The 20,027-nt window shown below is 41.8% G+C and overlaps 1 protein-coding gene across 7 annotated transcripts in view; it reads left to right on the top strand.

The window, feature by feature from the left end:
• Nedd4l (NEDD4 like E3 ubiquitin protein ligase) overlaps window positions 1-20,027 on the top strand; it is a 303,787-nt gene that overhangs the window by 166,132 nt on the left and 117,628 nt on the right. For 5 of the 7 annotated variants that reach the window (XM_070029054.1, XM_070029053.1, XM_070029050.1 and 2 more), the window contains 2 exons: window positions 2,450-2,488; window positions 5,581-5,634. In XM_070029054.1, the coding sequence (XP_069885155.1) occupies window positions 2,450-2,488; window positions 5,581-5,634 (93 nt within the window). Of the gene's footprint in view, window positions 1-1,125; window positions 1,183-2,449; window positions 2,489-5,580; window positions 5,635-10,366; window positions 10,737-20,027 lie in introns of those variants that run through there. The other 2 variants (XM_070029057.1, XM_070029051.1) reach the window with 2 other exon arrangements.

Below are 20,027 nucleotides of genomic sequence, written 5' to 3'. Positions count from 1 at the left end.
TCTGTCCTTTTCTAAAATTCATGTAAGTCATCATTTAACTTGTATTTTAACAAGTATTTATCAATTTTATGCTGTATTTTGGCTTTGTAGAAGTGTCTAGTGAAAGGATAAGATGGCAGCATTTTTATTTTCACCACCTGCAAGCATTAAATCTAAAAATTATCTATAAGCCAAACTTTTCTGTGTTCATCCATGAAAAATGACTGTAGGCAGTATTTTGAAAATATGCCCTACTTCAACTGTTCCTTTTTTTTCTTTTAAGAATACAGCCAACCAAAAATTAGTTCTTGTCGACTTGCTATTTTGCACAAAGAAATTTTAAATATATTTAATGAATTGGAATGGCTTGTGGAAGTCGCAGGCAAAAAAAAAATTGAAACAAGTGTTACCAGAGAAATACTTTCTTTGCTGCATGAAAACACATAGAATATATTAATAATAAAGCTACTCATGTTTATGTGTGTGTTTTAGTTTCCTAAATTTCACATACAGTATTTTATTAAATATTAGTTTCCATGATTATGTCATCTAATTCCCCTATTTGTATTTGAGGACTTTAATGAAGATTTCTGTCAATTTTGTATGATATATAGCATATTTTTCTATCATATTTTATCATTATTTTCCATAATATTGTTTCTCTTTTGCTTTTTGTGTTTTTTTTAAAGTTGTTTGTGGCTTTCTATTATTTTTCTCCCTGCCTTTGGGAACTAGTCCCATAGCCTAACTTGGATAAACATTTCCTGAGTAACACGATTGCTCTAAAAATTACATAACCCCCATGCACACACCTCAGATCTCTAGCATAGCCAGGTCATTTTGTGTAGGAAGCAGCAGTAACAGTCTGTCCTCCACCTGGCATTGAGACTAGCAGTGAAAATCTGTTTTGCAAACAGAATGCAGTGTGGAGATGAGTGGGAGGAGGCCTGGGAGGACGGAGACCATTGTTCCCCCATGCACTAGGCGCTGTCACTTGTTCTGTTCCCAGTGGAGCGGGGGCACTTCACAGGGAAGGCAGCCAGGCGTCCTGGTCTTCTGCTGGCCAGGAGCCAAGGATCCAAGCCTGTTTCTGGGGGGCATTGCCATGTATTTTCTTCAGAAGATCGGCCCTGCTCCTCCTCCTCCTCCCTCTCTTCCCACGGTGGAGAGTATCACTCTGGTCTCCAGGCAGCCAGCATCCTGGTTAGTATGTGTGTACCCCACTCTGCCAAGGACTCGGCCTCTTCCCCTCCTCGTGGCCCTGACTTGGTCCGTCATTCATTTTTGTGCTCTTCTTATGTCGTTTGCTTCCCTCTCCTGTCGCTCCCCTTTCCCCCTTGCTGATTTAGGTCACTTGAAGCCCAAGGCAAGGCTGCCTCTGTCTCCCTCTGGCCCTGGCCCCTCCCCCTCCCCCCTTCTTGCTGTCCTGGCTCCATTCATATCCCAAAGTGTGTGCCCCTATTATTTAGGATCAGATTCTCTGTGGCATTGTGGGTGGAGAAAATGCTGAATGTTCTTTTTTAAATGTGGGTTCAGTGTTCTGTGAGCTCCATTTTCTATTTTTTGTGTGCGTGCAGTACACCATGCTGATTTTCCCCCCTTTTGCTTCTTTCTATTAAAGGAAAGAAACTGATAAAAGCAAATATCTGTTTGACTAAGAACACCTTAGACTTGTAGATAAAGCAGACTTTCCAGTCTCTCATTTCACATGTAAGTTTAAAAGAGAGAATGTCTATGTGAGCATTATGGCTGTGCCAAGATATGAATATATGCATATGTTTCTTTGTAGAATATGCTGGCTGAATCGGTGTTTTGAAAGAAATATCTTTGCTATGTTTTTATGTCATGTGCACTTAAGCAGATACATAGAAAGATGGCTGATGGCTAGATGGTAAGAAAGGTTGAAGGATAAGTAGACAAATATTTTTTTAACCTAGTTAATTGGGAAAGAAAAAAATACCTCCCTTTTGATTATAACTAGTGTGTAGATATGTGTGTATATATAAATCTGTTCAATTGTATTCTCTGTAAAATACTTTTCAAATGTCCCAATTCATATAAATAATGAACAGTTTTATTTTTCAAAACAGACTTGTTTTGAAGGAAAGTTAGAATTGTTCAACAAAGTTCATTTCCTTCTTGATAGGAATCATCATTTCAATGCTAATTTCTTGAAGGAGACGTTTTCATATTTTCAGATGATAGCTCTTTCTAAGTCCCCGGTGTTTTTCCTTTGGTGATAGCTTGCAATTTATGGTTTCATAACTATGAATCACCTATTTCAAAAACTCACTCCCTTCTCATCTAGTCTGGTTTATAGAATAGTCTCAAATAATTGACTAAATGCTGCTTTTATTGCCATTCTGAAAATTTTTTTATCAAGAAATAAATAAGTTTAAACGAAGACTGCTTTGTACTAGCAACTGTTTGCAAGACTGTAAAAGATATCACAAGATAATTTCTCTTCCAGACGCTGAACCCGAAATGGAATGAAGAATTTTATTTTAGAGTAAGTTTTTTTTTTCATTTTTTGGTCATAATTGTTATTTCTCACTAGATTGATAGATCACAGTAGGTTCATCTGGAAGGAGAGCTATAACATTTTAAATGAGAAATGCCTTTTAAGATGAGAAATAGTTAGGTAACTCCTTAATGCACCCTAGATTTGAAAAACAGCAGTAGTCCCCAAATCTAGGCTGTTAGATTTGGAAATGTGGGGGAGGAGGTAAAATAGACAAACTACCATATTTTATCTTTTCAACTCAAACTTTTCTTTTTAAAAAAGAAGATAAAATGCAGTTGAAAACAATATTTTAATTATTTCTATGTGGCAGAAATGATAAATTGTTTTAAGAGAGTAAAACAGTAGAGGAAACATGATAATAAACTGAATCATTAATTATTTACCAATGATGGAGCTGGGGTGCAGCTCAGTGGTTGAATGCTTGCCTAGAACTTTTTTCAGGCCCCTGTTTGATCCCAACATAGCTGTTCACCTCATACACCCCCAAATAAAGATGACTGTATTCTAGTTAAGAAGGAAAATTCTTTTTTGTAATTCAGATAATTAATGGGCATCAATGTGTATCATATAATATTGTATCTGGAATCTCAATACCATTGGCTAAAGTAAAAAGTTTCTCAGCCTTTTATATCTAATCTTTTTTTTTTTTTTTTTGGTGGGGGAGGGGGGTCCAGTCGTGGGGCCTGAACTCTGGGCCTGGGCGCTGTCCCTCAGCTCTTCAGCTCAAGGCTAGCGCTCTACCATTTGAGCCACAGCACCACTTCCGGCTTTTTTCTTTTTGCTTATGTGGTGCTGAGGAATTGAACCCAGGGCCTCAGGCATGCAAGGCAAGCGCTCTACCACTGAGCCACCTTCCCAGCCCTTATATCTATTTAGAGCAGTTGAATTCTCATCTGTGAGTTAGCCAAGATTTCTGCTTTGTGAGCCCTTGTGCTGGTTGCTGTTTTTTTGGAACCAAAATTTTTAAAATAGTAAACTGCCCAACCATTAATTGAAAAACAGAAGATATTTTTTCCTCTTTAAAATGAAAATACTTAAATTGTCCTTTAGCTGTAATATTAAAACACTGCTCGCCTCCTAAATATGTTCCAGATTCAATCTTCTGATTGCTGCAGAATCCTAAGAGCAATAGTGCCACAAAACCCAAGAACAATAGTGCCACAAAACCCACATATTGGTCCCCTCTTCCTTCCAGTTGAAATAATATTCTGGGCTCCAACCTTGGATGACTGTATCTTGCATCTGTTTTCTATTATGTTTAGAGCTGAAATATGGCACTGATATTTTAATACTTCGTAGATCCTGTGTTTAGCCTCTGCCAGATGTATTTTAAATTACTCTGTGAAGGACCAAAAAGCAATTCAGTACTGAGAGGTGTTATTGGCCCTTTGTTAACTCTCAAATTCATCTTTCTTCTTTGGGGGAAATTCCAAATTATCTGCACTCCTTTTATTTGAACTGTATTTATGTGAGTTTTCATATAGCCAAAACTTCTTTTGATGCATCTAAGCTGTAGATATATTTAATTTTTCCTTTTGTTGTTATGCTTTGAAGATCTTTGTTTTGGTGCCCTCCTTAAAACTTCATTGGGTACCTACGATATGCCATCTTCTGCTTCAGCCTGAGGATAGGCAGCCCTTGGCAGAGCTGATGAGTAAGCTGCAGACCTGTCCTCTCTCGGATGGCTCTGCCCCTAGCAGCCAGGAGCAGACCAAGGGACCAGGAGCACAAGTTGAGATCTCTGGGCCTCATGGTCAAGTGTGATTTCATTTCATACTGTGTCAGGAAGCAGCCAAGACCTAGTGGCAGTAGGCTTGGGTCATGCCTCTGGCTTTAGCGATTGTAGGTTTTGTGATCTGGAAAATAGGACTGAAGGATTCTTAGTCTCCATAGGTTCCTTGTCTCTCACTTGGGAGAGAGAAGTCCTTCCTCGGTATAGGTTTGTTCCCTGCTTTAGATTCCCATATAAATTTCACCTCTCGGGGCTGAGAAGGCAGCTCAGTGGTAGAGTGCTTGCTTTGCATGCATGAGGCCCTCGGTTCGATTCCTCAGCACCACATAAGATGATTGTTCTAAAACCCCATTTATATAAATAAAGAAGTATACATTAAAAAAAAATTTCACCTCTGGTACCATGTCTTGCCGGATTGGTAGCTAGAAAATGCTATGAACCTGGATGATGATATGAGCCATTTGGGGGGAGGTTTTACTAAAAAGAAAGAAGCAAACAAATCAAAGCCTGTTACTCGGAAGTGGCGCTGTGGCTCAAGTGGTAGAGCACTAGCCTTGAGCCTTGAGCTGAGGGACAGCACCCAGGCCCAGAGTTCAGGCCCCACGACCAATAAAACAAAAACAAAGCCTGTTACTCTGTCATTGGGGTAACATTGCTGGGAAAGGGGACATCGTTCTTGCTGGTTTTAATTGTTTACAGCTTAGGCCTGGAAGAACAGAAGGCCAGATCTGCGTCAAGTCCTCATTGGCCAACACTGGCTGGGGCTTCTGGGAAAGCGGCTTCATTTGTAATTTTAACTCTTCATGTATGAAATCGGGATGATAGTTACATATTGTGGGGGCTGCTGTGATGATTAGATGAGATCACACAATGCTAACATTTAACAAGGAAAAGTACACTCAAAATTATCTCACAATGGCAAATGGCTGCTTTTTTAATGTTTTCATCATCACCATCATCATTATCATTATTAGACGTAACAGATTTCCTCAGTCTGAGTCTTTGTGAGGATAGAACCTTGGTGTCTAGACATGAAAAGAAATTAGGGACTCTTTAAAGTTGTTTAGATTTACCTTTCTTCTCTTTCCTCTTCCCCCTCCATCAAGCAAGATAAAGGCTGTGTCTTTTTCTGATTTGCCTTCATATTAGGGATAGAATAATAACAAAATCAATCATAAAAGATTTTATTTATAGACATAGTTTCCAGAAAAGCAGGTTGGTTGTTTTTCAATTATACATTGACTTGGGTGCGTTATGTGAAGCCTGATTCTCTTCTTTCTGTCCCTTATTTCCTGCTTCAAATGGTTTCTATTCATTTTTGAAATATTATTCATATCCCTTCCAGGTAAACCCATCTAATCACAGGCTCTTGTTCGAAGTATTTGACGAAAACAGATTGGTGAGTGAGTTCTTGATTTTGAAACTTTGCTTGTTTTCTTAAATACTGGGATTTTTAAACTTTGTGTTTTGATCACACAGACAACAGCCTATATGCCTAATGTGAAAACTATTTTTCTTAAAACAAAAGTGCAAAATCTTCACAAATAGTGTTAACAAAAAATTATTTGAACATGTATGTGGTTTTAGCAGTTAATACTAATGAAAGTTACTGGTGATGCACTCAGCATGAATGCGTAGGCTCTTGTTTGAGAATACAGAACAGTAGCCAACTTTGTAAGGAGGCCATGAGGCAGAGAAAGCAGCCTTATAAGGTTTTGGTTTTATGCCAGACTATCACACCGTTGTATTCAAAGCAACTCTCAGGTGATCCTCTCTGGGGAAACAAAAATCTAATTAACAGTTGATGGGGGATAGGGGGACATCGTGGAGAATCCACACTGAGCAGGTACAATTAAGGAATATTTTAAAAGTGGTACACTCTCAAGAGAAATCTTTCAAAGTACTTTTAAAGAGACAAAAATAAGGGCCAGGTGTGTGTAATTCAGTGGCTGAGCACTTGCCTAGCAGGTAGGTGTGAGGTCCTGTATGGCAAACCTAGCCCCCTCCAAAATACAGACATCTCCAAAGAGATGCCTGGTTGTATATAACTGGCATAAACTCAAATTGAATATTGAGATTGATGTATAGAATGCATGCACAGAGTTGCTGATATCTATGCAAGGACTCAAAGATTTATTCACTTTAGAGAAGAAATTTTAGAATTAAATATGGCTTAAAGTGTTTTGTTTGCTTAGATAAAACCCCAGAGTCAAGTGTTCCAATGATGCCAACAACATAATAAAATATGTCTTTAAAATACCCTCAGAAGTGATATTAAAACTCAGTGTAAGCTGGACACCAATGGCTCATGCCTGTAATTCTAGCTACTTGGAGGCTGAAATCTGAGGTTCTCAGTTCCAAGCCAGCCTGGGCCGGAAAGTCTGTGAAACTCTCCAATTAACTACTAGAAAACCAGATGTGGCGCTGTGGTTCCAGATGGTAGAGCGCTAGCCTTGAGTGGCAAAAGGTCAAGAACAGTGCCCAGGCCCTGAGTTCAAGCCCTACAACTGATTCCCCATCCCCCCAAAAACCCCCAAACTAAACCAAAACAAAAACCCAAACCCAGTACAGTCAGTTACACTCATATTTACTTCCCTGATAACTTGCATTGATTGGTTAAAAGAGATATTCTTGCAAGCCCCTCTTTCTGCAGAATTCAGTTGAAACACCAGGGTTGTTTGTTCATGATTTATTTTTTAAATAGCCTGAGGTTAACAAAATATATCATGATATATCTGCAGGAGGCATCTTAAACTATGTTATGGAGCTCCCTCACCTTAGAAATCAGAGAACCCTGGTCTACAGTTTTTACATAATTAAAGATCCACACAGGGTCCAACCCTTGTCCCTTCAACTCTGCTCAGAGCTGAACTAGGCAGAACGTTTCATCCTTATTAAAAATTCAAGAATGTATTCCATCTGGTATGCTTGCCATTATTTTATTTATTTTTTTATTTTTTTTTGGTCCGGTCGTGGGGCCTGAACTCTGGGCCTGGGCGCTGTCCCTCAGCTCTTCAGCTCAAAGCTAGCGCTCTACCACTTGAGCCACAGCGCCACTTCTGGCTTTTTTCTTTTTCCTTATGTGGTGCTGAGGAATCGAACCCAGGGCCTCAGGCATGCAAGGCAAGTGCTCTACCACTGAGCCACCTTCCCAGCCCCTGCTTGCCATTATTTTCCAACACATAACACTTCCAGATTCTGACCTACTTATCTCAGGATCTATCTTATTATAAATATGAGATCTTGTTGGCTTTGTACTCAACTGGACACTTTTGTACCTTAGGGATGATGATTATTACCATCTCCAAGTAACAAATTCACTTTTGTTATCTGTGTGAAGTTGCCCCTCGAGCTCATCCAACAGGAACAGCATGAACTGCACTGAATGTACCATAGTAGTAACTGCCTGCAGATCCCAGGCTCCATAGATAACCCTGACTATATGTATTGAGCAAGATGGAAAAAGGACCAAATTTTGGGGAAAAGTGCCTCTTGTTTGATACTTTTGATTTCACCATTTAATTTCCTTCTAGTAAGACAATCACTGTTTTCAAAGTTTCCCCTTTCCATGTTCTAAAATAATGATTGCAGTGGGATCTGTCCTTGGAGACTACAAAGGACTTTGAATGCAAAGCTCTTAAGAAATCCTCTGTGAGTGCAAAGTTTACCTGAACGGTGTTTTATAATATTAACACTTAGCTTTGCTCCAGGCAAAACCCACAGTGTCTCTGCTATGCAGAGAATGCTGCTGCTGGTAGCTTTTTTCTTTGTTGGCTATTAATCCAGCAAGAACAGCACGTGACTGTAGTACAGCTTGGACATTCTAGCATTTAAACAAACCAGCTTCCATGTCTCTCGTAGAGGTCATTTTTGGCATTGAAAACTCAAGCTTCTAGAAACCAGGTTTGGATGTCTGTAAACACAGGGTTAATTTTCTATGCCCTCTACTCTGAAGCTGTTGATGTGCAGATTTTAAAATAAGCTTTTATCATTCTTTGCAGCTTGATATTTCCCCTCCCCCCACTGAAATAAACCTCTGTTGAATAACTGTTTCTGGATCATAGAAAATCATAATTCTAAAACAATTTCCAAGTCTAAAACAATTTCCAAGTGAGCTACAAATTGATGACAGGTTTTTGAATGTGCACTCGTATATATTAGGTTCTTTTTTGACTTTTGCAAACCTAGCAAGATTCCACACGGTTGTGTCCCAACTATGGAAATATTGCTGACTTCTTACTGGATAGCTCCAGGCAGCATTTCTTCTGTTAAATTACTACAGAAACCGCATTCATAACCCTCCAGTTTTCCTTCCTTTTTGGGGGGTGGGGTGGGGTGAGGTGGAGGGGTATTGGTGGTGTTCTTTTTCTCCAACCTGGCATGTATGAAAGAATATTTTTTTCTAGCTGAGTTCCTTTTCTCTGGTACTTCTGTATCTGGACGGTCATATCATATGTGAGATGCACCCCCTCCCCCTTTTTAATGAAAAATGTTTATAGTACCCAGAGGTGGACCAGACACAACTGGCCCTGTGGTATGCCGTACCCCGCCTCCCCCCCTTTGCGTCTCCTCCTAGCTATTTTGTTACTGGGAGATCATGGTCTAATTATTTCCCATTAAAAGGACACTCATTCGGTGGGGTGTGTAATCGTATTTATAGTACGTTTTATGAGTTTGCATTCCGTCATGGTAGTGTAGTAATATCATAAATAACAAACAACATCTGACACTTGGGAAAATTTTTTTTTCTTTTTCTCTTTCTCCCTCCTCCTAGTCCTAGTTTGGCTTGTCAGTGTTGGGGGGTGAGGTGCAGCCGTGTTTGGCTTGTCAGTGTTGGGGATGAGGTGCAGCCCTGGTGTGCTGGGTGTTTATTAATCCGGGGTCCCTGGCACCACCCTGGGTGTGGAGTTGGGAAGGGAAGGGTGATGCGGTGCGATCCGCAGCAGTGTGGCTGAAGTGAGCTTGGGGCTCCCTGCTGGGCCGCCTCTGCTGACGGGACGGCAGCAGCTGCTGCGGAGGGGCTGTTTCAGGCTGTGGCTGTTTAAAAAAAAGAGCAAGCAAGCGGGCGAGAGCGAGGGGGGCAGAGCGGCGTGGGGCGCGGGCATTGGAGGGGGAGCGCGCGGTCATGTGGTTCTGGCCATCCTACCCTCTGTCACAGTGCAGACCAGAGCTTTTTGCTCTTACCCAATCATGCCTGGAATGCCGCTGCCACTTGGGCTATTTCTGCTATCTGTCGCTCTTGGTCGCAGTGCTAACGGTTTGGCAGATGGGACGCTTTTTCTTGGAGTTGGTGTCTTTGGGTTCTGACTTCTGGCAGTGCCGGGCTCCTTGTTGCCGCCGGCCCTCTCTCCCCTCCCGGCCCCCCTGGTCACCATGGCCCATCGGCTTCGGTTTCATTTTGGCTCTGGTCGTAGCAACACAGCCCCCGAGTCAGAGATCCTAGACCAGGAGAGAGAAGACGACTTTTCCATGGCATTCCACACCCTCCCGCGGAGGAGCAGCCCGCACCCCTGCGCGCAGCCCGCAGGGGGGGAGGACGGCGGGGGGCTGCAAGAAGGGGTGGGCGCGCTCAAGCGCAGCTCGTCCATGTTCATCCCGCAGCTCCTGGCGGGGGTGGACGCGCGCCCCACCCGCAGCTCCTCTGTGCAGATCTCCCTGCAGCGCAAGGCCGCCGACGGTGCCACCGAGGGGTGCGGGCCACCCGAGGGCCCCGGCGGCGACCGGCCCCCCAGTGCGGCGTCCGACCTCGGGGACAAGGCCTCTGCCGCCGCCACCACCGCCAGGGCCTCGGCTCCCAGGGGCTCCAAGGAGCCCCCCCCGAGAGACACCCCCGGGAGCCCCCCTCCCGGACCGCTGCAGGACACGAGGCCCCAAGTCAACGGCACGTGCGGACCCCGCGTGCGGTGGCCCGGGCCCGCCGATGACCCCGAGGATCCGGCCCCGGGCCTGCGCATCCAGCACCGCGCCTCCAGCGCCGACGTGCGCCAGGTGCGCCTGCTGCCCTTCGGCCCCGACGGCCCGGCCACCCCCGAGCCCCGGCGCTGGTCCCTGCAGCACGTTCCAGACGCTTCCGGAAGCTCCGGGAAGCGATGCTTTGTCTTCCAGTTGCAGCAGCCCCATCCAGGTGCTCCGGGACTGGGTGGTGACTTCAATTTTGGCTTCACGGGCACCAAGGGGGACAGGTTGGTGAGGTATCCCCGCATTCGGCTGGAGAGGAGTACTTCGTACCCCACCCAGCCCCGGGGGGGCCGGGGGAGCCCCACCGAAGAGCGAGGCGCCCCAGAGGCGCTGTCCCGGGCCGGCAGGATGGTCCCGGAGATCCGCAGGACGAACTCCGGGGAGAGGACCTCGCAGGGCGGCCAAGGATGCATGTTTAAGATCAGGCAAGATCAAAACGCAGGGCAGCAGCATTTTCGCATTCTTGTGACCCGGGGACCCGAAGAAGCCCCCCCGAGTCCCCAAGAGGAGAAGAGGCCAGGTCCCCCGGGGGCCCGGGCCGGGGTAAGTGTGCGCATGCGCCCCTCGGAAGCCAGCTTGCCACTCCTTAAAGCTTATTCTGCAGCGGAACTGTAAGAACTCGGTCCTCTCCGCGCAGTTTCCCTGTTTTGGGGGCCAGTGGAACCCGGGCCACGTTCTGCCTCAGTGAGCTCTGCTCCAGTGTTTTGGTGGAGATCCACAAAACGTGTTTCCCTGTTGTTCGGAAAATATCTTTTCTCTAGGTCCTTAACATCAAAGAGTTCTAACTTGGAAATACAAAGCCAAGCAAAACACACACACACACACACACACACACACACACACACACACACACACACACACACACACACCTTTTTTTTTTTCTGAATTTAAGAATTTGACATGTTTATTACTTAACATCAGTCTGCCAACAAAAGAAACCATTGCCCCAAATTTGACTGTTGGGACATGCGTTTTGACACTGTTTGCAAGCATAGCCTGTGACAGATTTTCTCTTTACAAAAAAGCAAAAAACAAAACAAAACAAAGAAACACACATCAGTTTTATTTGATAAAAGTGAGAGGCTATTGCAAAGGACTTGAGTTTTAGTCTCTCAGTAAGCAAGCATAGGTAAGATCTGGCCCTTGTTTGCTGGAGCTTCATTAGTCCTTAGTATATTCTGTATGTCTTTGATTTTCTTTTCTTTTGGTCCCACTAGGTAGTACTAAATAAGAGTAGCGTCACTTTTATGGCAGTAAGGGATGTGTTAGTGAAGCAGATTGGCTTTAGGGACCAAGGTTAGGCAAGGCTGGGATGGGGATTCACGAATGATCAGATAACTGGGAGTCTTGCAACCTAACACTGCAGGCTTGAGTGTCTAAGACAAGGATGCTGTATATAGAATAGTCAGTGCCCGACTCCAGCTGTGGAAGTAGACATAGCCAGGAAAGAGAGTGTGGCTTTACTGGGGCAGGGTTCTTGCTCACCACCTTTCAGTGAAATGGAGTAAAGAAAGACAGCTGCTGACTATCAGATTGGTGATGACACCACAGTTTTCATGGTTTCGAAGTTGAAAAGTTTGGTTTGTTAAGTTTCTTCTTCTCTATTGTAATCACTAGGCATTGAGTGTTTTCTCAGAGAACAGATTCCTTATACTTGGCATTGCATATCTCCCCTACCCCTGCCAAAGTCATGTGATTACAAGTTTTAGGATGTGGTTGTGAAATGCCTGTGAGACTTAAAGATAATTCACTTTTGAATTATCTTTTCAGACCAGAAGTAGTTTTGAGATTGAAACAAACTTTATCCATGCTTTCTCATTGGTTTCCACCCTTGTGAAGGTGAATCATATGCCAAATGAAAATAGATTTTCTTCCTTCCTCTCTTTCCACATGCCCTTTCTTTTATAATCCAACACTTTTTTTTATTAGAAAGCGGCTGGGTGCTTTACTTTGGTCTGAGCCCATACCATTTATTATACAATGCCATATAATTTACAATATAATACTATACATTTACTATACATTATGAAGGCTTTTACCAAGCAGCACAGTTCCACAATGATCTTGCCCCTCCCCCGCCAACTACACAAAGATTGGGGTGGGAGGGACAAAAACCCATTTTCTAGAGTTTGGATAAGTGTTCAGTTGTATTAGTGCACTTCAGATGTCAAGGCCAAAGACATTTCAATTAAATTCTCATTTGGTCTAGGATTTCTCATGAAATTTAAAAAGTAAACAGACTATACTATAATGCGTGTATCTTCTAAGTGTGATCTAGCTTACAAGGTTAATGTGATGGAGAAAGGTTTCTAGAAATTTAGAAATAGAGAATAAGAGGTAGGACATAAGCAGCGTTCAGATGTATGTGTCTGTTTTTTACACATGTACATAAATTAGTAGGTAGTTAGTAAGATGGTTTTCTTTCAAGCAAAAGCTCTTTTCCTTCAAAACAAAAACAGTCTTGGTCCCCTGACAAAACCATCTGCTCTATCCAGCAACTTTGTGTGTGTTTCATATGGACCAGTGGTGTTAAGTGGAGGTAGCAGCTGCCTCAGCCTTATTTATCTTGAAGGAAAACATTTACTGGGGCGTCTGCAGTCCGGCTGCCACCATCTTTTTTTTTTTTTCTTGTTTCAAATATCTGCTGCTTTGGTTGGAATATCATTTCATTATTAAGTTTACATGAAAAGCTAAAATTGCGTACAGTCTGGGTTTTGGCTGACATAGAAAAACTTTTCATTTGGGAATATCTCTTAGGATTCCTTGTGCAAATGTGCTCGAATTTCATAAGCTATGCCTCAGATCCTACTACAGGGTTCAGTAAGTAGCTGGGTACTTTTATCTGCCTAAGTCTCTCAAATACCCAGTCATGACCAAATCGAAAATAGGACATGACTGCAAAAAATGTTAACCAGCTAAGTTCTTAGAAAAAATACAGGGATAATAGGTTCCTACCAGGTCAGCCATCATCAGTAAAGCAGCATTGGTTTTAAAGTTTTCAGTTACAGTTAGCAAAGTGATTTCCGAGGTCTCAGAATAATCTGTCCAGTCTAAATCATAAGTAGTAGTCATTTAATAAATTAACTTATTGCCTTAGCTTATATTTGGGGTGCTATCTGGTTTGCTTATCTAACTGTGTTAGAGTTCTTCCAAAGATGTTGCGTCAACGTTTACTGAAGCACAAGTGCTCCCCTTTAGATACTGTTTTGTGCATAGTAACTGCTAAATTCTGCATTTTACAAGCCAGAGGAGCCAACTTTCTAATCCCATTAATGTTATTAAGTGTTTAAGGCCTACTGTGTATATAACATTACACTAGTTCCTTGGAAAGGGTCAGGGACCATCTCAATTTCTTGCTGACACAAGAGTTTGTAACGTAAACAGAGGGAGGAGGACCCATGGGGCAGAAGCAGGAATTCTCACACCTCTTCCCCACACTAAGAGGAAGGGAGTGTCTTTCTTTCCTTCCAGCCCTGGCTCTCTGAACTTTTCTATATCCTCTCTTAGCAGATCCTGAACAGAAATAGCTCCTCAGTCTTGTGAATAAAAATTCATTCTGTTCAACAAAGGAATAACCAGATCCAATTTTTCACAATTGGAAAGCATTTCAGTTTGAACCTTGTAGAGAAGATGCTTTTATTATACAGAAAATATTTTATACTAATATTAGTTGGTATATTTAAAAAATCCACAGAGGGATTACAGTTACATAAGTCAGGTAATGAGAACGTTTCTTTTTGAACAGTGTTACCCCTTATTTTCTTCCAGATTTTTCCCCATCCAACCCCCTTCCCCACAAATTATATAGTTCATTTTCAACATAGTGTCTAGTGAGTATCACTGCTGAATTAGTTCACCCTTTGTCCCACCATTCTGTGCTTTCCCTTCCCCTCTCCAAAACAGGTAAACTTACATAGCAATACAAAAGACACTGAAATCAAAAACAGCGGCAAAGGAGGTTAAAAAAAAGCCAAATAACAAAAAAAAACCCTCTGTTTCCATTTCTTGGCGTTCATTTTGATAAACATCATTTTACATGATCATATGTATATAAATATTGATCCTTTGTGATCCTCTCCTAAGAATATCTTCCTTGGGTCTCACTGTGAATGTTTAGGAGTCCTGTTTAATTTGTCATGTCCAAGTGTAATTTTTTTGTCTTTTACCATCCATTGTGTTGTAGATTTATAGGCACATTCTAATACTACAAATGGGGGAAACCATGCGCCTGTGTTTCTTTGGGTCTGGCTTACTTGGCTTAATACAATTTTTTCCAAGTCCTTCCATTTCCTTACAAATGATACAGTATCATTCTTTCTGATGAAAGTGCAGAATTTCATTTTGTGTGTGTGTGTGTGTGTGTGTGTGTGTGTGTGTGTGTGTGTGTGTGTGTGTGTGTGTGTGTGTGTGTGTGTGTGTGTGTATTACATTTTCTTTATCTGTTCATCCACTGAAGGGCATTTGAGTTGATTCCTTATCTTGACTTTGGTAAACAGTACTACAATGAACATGGTTGTGCTGGTAGCTTTAGTGTGACCTTGTTTGTGGTCAATTAGATAAATGCCCAGGAGTGGGATTGCTGGGTCATAGGGAAGCTCTATATTTAGTCTTTTGAGGAACCTCCAGACTGCTTTCCAGAGTGGTTGAACAGGTTTATGTTCCTACCAACAGTGTAGTAGCATTCCCTTTTGGCCACATCCGGGCCAGTATCTGTTATTGTTTGCTTGATAATGGCCATTCTAACTGGTGTGAGGTAGAATCTCAATGTTATTTTGATTTGCATTTCTTTTATGACTAGAGATGTTGAACATTTCTTCATGTGTCTATTAGCAATTCTTATTTCTTCTTCTGAGAAATCTCTCTTTAAGTCTTTAGCCCATTTATTAACTAGGTTGTTGTTTCTTTGAGAGTTTGTTTGGGGGGGTTAATTTTTTTAGCGCTATTTTAGATATGAGGCCCATTTATAATAGATAAAGAAAAAATTCGTGTCCTTGCATCAGTTGCTTTTTGGTTGGATTTCATAAACTTTTTCCCCTCCCAGATCTTTTCTTCTTGTGGTCATATATACAAATAATCTTATATTTATATGACTGCAACTTTCCACTCTTTCCCAGGGATGTTTTTAAAAGGCTAATGTTAATTTGTGTTTGTCAACTCAATCACCAGGACTCTGTGTTAACATTTCACAATTTGAAGAATACTTTTGTATTTTTTGCTTGGAATGTGTGACTCTCCTATTGTGCAGGAATTGTTCTCACTTGGTTTTTACAGCTAGCTGTGAACTGTTCCCAATGGAGAGGTGTGATACGGTCATTAGGTAGCATTTTGTGTATATCATAGTATGCCATGTAGATATACAGAATATACATCTTTACCTACTGCCTACCTATTTTTATCTTTGCACAATTAAGAAGCATGTGTTAAGCCAAAAGGTAGCTTTAATACATCTTGTGGTATGAAGTGTTTTGCTGAGAAGTTTATCAATAATTCTGTTTGGTAACTTCCTTATGGAAGGAAGAGCCAGGCTGGGCAGATTACTTACTAGCTCTGGGCTCTGAAGGAGTTAAGACTCTCTTAAGCCTACTCTCCCATCATTAGAAATACATACACTATGTAGCTTCTTAGGTCACTAGTTAGGAGTAAATAAGGCAGTGTCTGAGGGAGCTACTTATCGATGAGCTAAGTGTATGAGTCAGGCTAACTGGGAACAGTTAGATTTTGGGCAGGCTGGCATTAAACACAAGGATCACATGTGTTGTGTCTCCTCAGGAAAATGCCAGCTCTGATGGCCTTTTTGCTGTTATCTAGTCTTTCCTGAGGATCTGTCCCTAACATCACCCTGAGATGATACAGGTTTTGGAAAGAATTGATTTGGGAGCTCATGCCTATAATCCTAGCTACTCAGGAAGCTATGATTTGAGGATTGTGGTTTGAAGCCTGCCAAGAGAGGAAAGTCTGTGAGACTCTTAACTACCCAAAAGCTGGAAGTAGAGCTATGGCTCTCAAGTGAGAAAACATCAGCCTTGAGCAAAAAAATGCCAAGCAAGAGTGCAGGGCTCTTGAGTTCAAGCTCTAGTACCAGCCCCGAAAGGAAGAAAGGAAGGAAGGAAGGAAGGAAAGAAGAAAGAAAGAAAGAAAGAAAAAAAAGGAAAGAGAGAGAGAGAGAAAGAAAGAAAGAAAGAGATCTACTTACAGTTTTATCTACTTGTACAATTTGAAACAATTGAGCAGATTTTTTTAAGTAAAAAATACTTAGAACTGTATATGAATATTGCTAACAGATAGTAACTGAAATCTCTAAATATCTTTTCTTAATTACCAACACATTTACAAGGAGAGGAAATTAATTAATGTAATCTGAAATTGTCGATTGAGTATGTAGTTGTCAAAACACCCAGATTTCCTCTGCAAATTTCAGAGATTGGGAATCCCATTGCAAAATGCACTAGTGATGATGATTCAGAAGTTTGTCACCTTTTCTGCAATCTCCTAATTCCTTTAATTCACTCCAGAAGCATACTAGCTCAGGACCTGCCCAAGAGAGAGCATCAAAACAGAGCATCTGCCATCTAGATGGAATATTTTAAAGGCCTAAAATAGTGGAGTGTAGAAAATATTAATGGAAGTAGGCATTACAAATGTTGAGTCCCTGGACTACTGGGGACCAATTACTAGCTAGATGTACATCTCAGGAGCATCGTGTTCTCATTGGAGTATTTTCTCCCTGTCTCTGTTTTTCAGGGGTGAATTACTTGGGCAAATTCAACTAGAGAAGAGGATAGATTTAGGAAAAAAAAAAAAAAAGTAAGACAGGTGTTCTGATGTGAGTGGGCCTGCTGCTGCCCCCATGGTTTTGTGCTGTGCCCTAAATTCTGGGTGTGTCTCTAAGGCATCACCCAGTCTTAACAGGAAGTTCATTTTCAGGATGGAGAAGATTGAATTTCAAGAAGCTTGCATTTTATGTCTATAGATCATTTTGCAACCGTACCATGTTCTGATATTTGTGAGTAAGTGCTTAGTAACCATACAGGTCAGTAAATGAAAGTATAAATTTGAAAGGAGACCAGCTTTCCTCTGTGTGTGAGTGGGCCTGTGTGTGTGTGTGTGTGTGTGTGTGTGTGTGTGTGTTGTCTGTCTGTCTGTCTGTCTGTCTGTCTGTCTGTCTGTCTGTCTGTCTGTCTGTCTGTCTGTCTGTCTGTCTACCACTACTGGGATTCCTCAAGGAATACTAATTAAAATCTCTAAGTACCTTTTCTCAGTTGTACTGCCAAGACATTTGCAATGGTGGGGAAGGAGCACAAAAATTAATTGTTGCAATTGAAATTGTCAGCTGAGTGTGTCATTATCAAAATGTCCAGATTTGCACGACTACCTGATCCATACCTCCATTTCAGGCTTTTTGTTGGCTAATTGGAGATAGAAGTCTCAAAGACTTTTCTGCCTGAGCTAGCTTCAGATGGTCATCCTCAGATCTCTGCCTCTTTAGGAGCTAGGATTATAAGCATGAGCCGCAGGCACGAGCTAGCACTGCTTTCCTGCATTTGAACATTATCCCTAAACTTTAGAATTCAGATACTTAGTATCGGTTCCTGACTGCTTCTCTTTGCTCCCTATATTTTTAAACTATTCATTTGTTTTACTAGTACATAGTGTGCTGTGTACTCATTTATCCAAATGGATGAAGTTCTGCCAGATAACAAGAAACTAGAATCTTCTCTGGCAGATCTATATTTCTCAAGTTCCTGAAGTTCACAGAGCCCATTTTTATAGGTAGCAATGAGTCAAGTAGCTTTTTTTCCCCATACACCATAGAGGGGACCCACCTGTTCTCACCTGAGCCATCATTCACTATCTGTGGCTAGCCATGAGCAGTCATGTCCTTCCTGAGAAACTTACTCAGCATCCCTCTTTCCAGTGGATAATGGAGAACTGTAGACCTTCAAAACTGTATGTGATGAACCACATATGCCATACTTCTTGAGTTTTTCATGGGGCAGGGAGGTGTGTGTGTATGTGTGTGTGTGTATGTGTGTGTGTGAGAGAGAGAGGGGGGGGAGAGAGAGAGGAGAGGAGAGAGGAGAAAGAAAGAGATGATAAAGAGAGATTTGGTTCAGATTTTTACTATTGAGTTAAATGGAAATGTTGAGATGGAACAGAAGTACTAACCTGTTCCTATTAAACTCTACTCAAAAACCAAGCACTTTTTCAGATGAAGGTGTTTTTAGGCTAGGAGTTACAGTGTAGTGCTTGCATATCTCTTGACTTTCTTAAAGAATTAGCATCATGTGAGTACAATAAACTAATCCAAAGCTCTGGAATTCTTTTGTCTTTGATATTATCCTCCTCATGTATTAGAATGACTTAAGCATAATATTTCTTCCCTATTACTGTGTTTTTATGTTTGTTTTTATGTTTGTGGTTTTTCTTTTTTGATCCTAGAGTTTAAACTCAGGGCTTGCATTAGCTCATCTGGCATTCTACTTGTTTAAATACTGTTCTCTTATTAAATATTTTTATTGTTATTATAAAGGTCATATACAGAGGAGTTACATAAGTCAGGTTAATGAGTACATTTCTTTTTTAGAAAGGGTCACCCTTTCCTTACCTCTTTCCCACCTGTCCCTACCACAAGTTGTATACTGTAGTTCATTTTCAACATAGTATCTACTGAGTAAGCCATATCTCCAACCTGACCTTTGTTTTGGTTGGTTGGTTGTGGAGCCTGAACTCTGGCTGCTGTCTCTCAGCTCTACCATTTGAGCTACAGCACCACTTCTGGCTTTTTCTGCTTATGTGGTGCTGAGGAATTGAACCCAGGGCCTCATGCATGCTAGGGAAGCACTCTACCACTGAGCCACCTTCCCAGCACTCCCTTCCCACCCCCCACCCCCTGGCCCAGTCTTGGGGCTTGAACTCAGGACCTGGGAGCTGTCTCTGAGCAATTTTTGCTCAAGGCTAGTGCTCTACCACTTTGAGCCACAATTCTACTTCCTGTTTTTGGAGATAAGAGTCTCAGGGGGACTTTTCTGCCTGGGCTGGTTTCAGACCTTAAGCCTCAGAACTGAGCCTCCTGAGTAGCTAGTATTACTGACATGAGCCGCAGGTGCCTGGCTTCAACCTGACTTTTTGCTGGCTAGATAGGTGATGGAGCCTTGTGAATATTTTTGCTTAAGGTTAGATTTGAACTGTGATCCTCCAGATCTCAGCCTCCTCAGTAGCTAAGATAAAGGTATGAGCCACCAGCACCCAGCTCCTATGTCTATTGATTATGCTTTTTTACTTGAATAAAAAGGTACAGAAATCTTTTTTTAAAAAAAACAGTAAGCATTTTAACTTGGTTTCAATTTTTGATTTAACCACTTACTAGAAACCGTGGGCCAAAGGTCAGTACACAGGGGCAATGCCTGCCCACCCTCTCAGGTGGACTTCTTCAGTTGGGGGTGCCTTTTCATGCTATGGTATTTTTTTTCTCCAGGTAATGAGCACAAGGATTATTTTTTGGTTTTTGTTTCATAGAGTTCACCGAGCCAAGATGCTTTAGAACTTATTATAAGACTTGTTGCTTTCATTTAAAATACAAAGAAACTAAGGCATTAACCTTGACAATGGTAGAAAAATAGTCATTTTATGTGTGGAATAATTGTTTTTTAATAACTGCAGTGTGCCTAGCACTTCCCCTCGTAATGGTGGAAATAGAACATTTGGTGAGCCAGGCTTGTGAGTTTGCAGATTCACAGACAGAAGAGAGGGCGGGAGGGAGGGGCTGTGAGGCCAACTCAGCAAAAGCTTTTATGTACTATACTCTCTAGAGTAGACAGTGAGCGACTGCTGACA

Source organism: Dipodomys merriami, unplaced genomic scaffold (assembly GCF_024711535.1).
Source record: "Dipodomys merriami isolate MVZ:Mamm:240054 unplaced genomic scaffold, mDipMer1.0.p SCAF_2, whole genome shotgun sequence".
In the NCBI taxonomy this organism is placed as follows: domain Eukaryota; kingdom Metazoa; phylum Chordata; class Mammalia; order Rodentia; family Heteromyidae; genus Dipodomys; species Dipodomys merriami.
The sequence above is the reverse complement of the archived record's forward strand: the minus strand, read 5'-3'. Positions and strand labels throughout refer to the sequence as shown.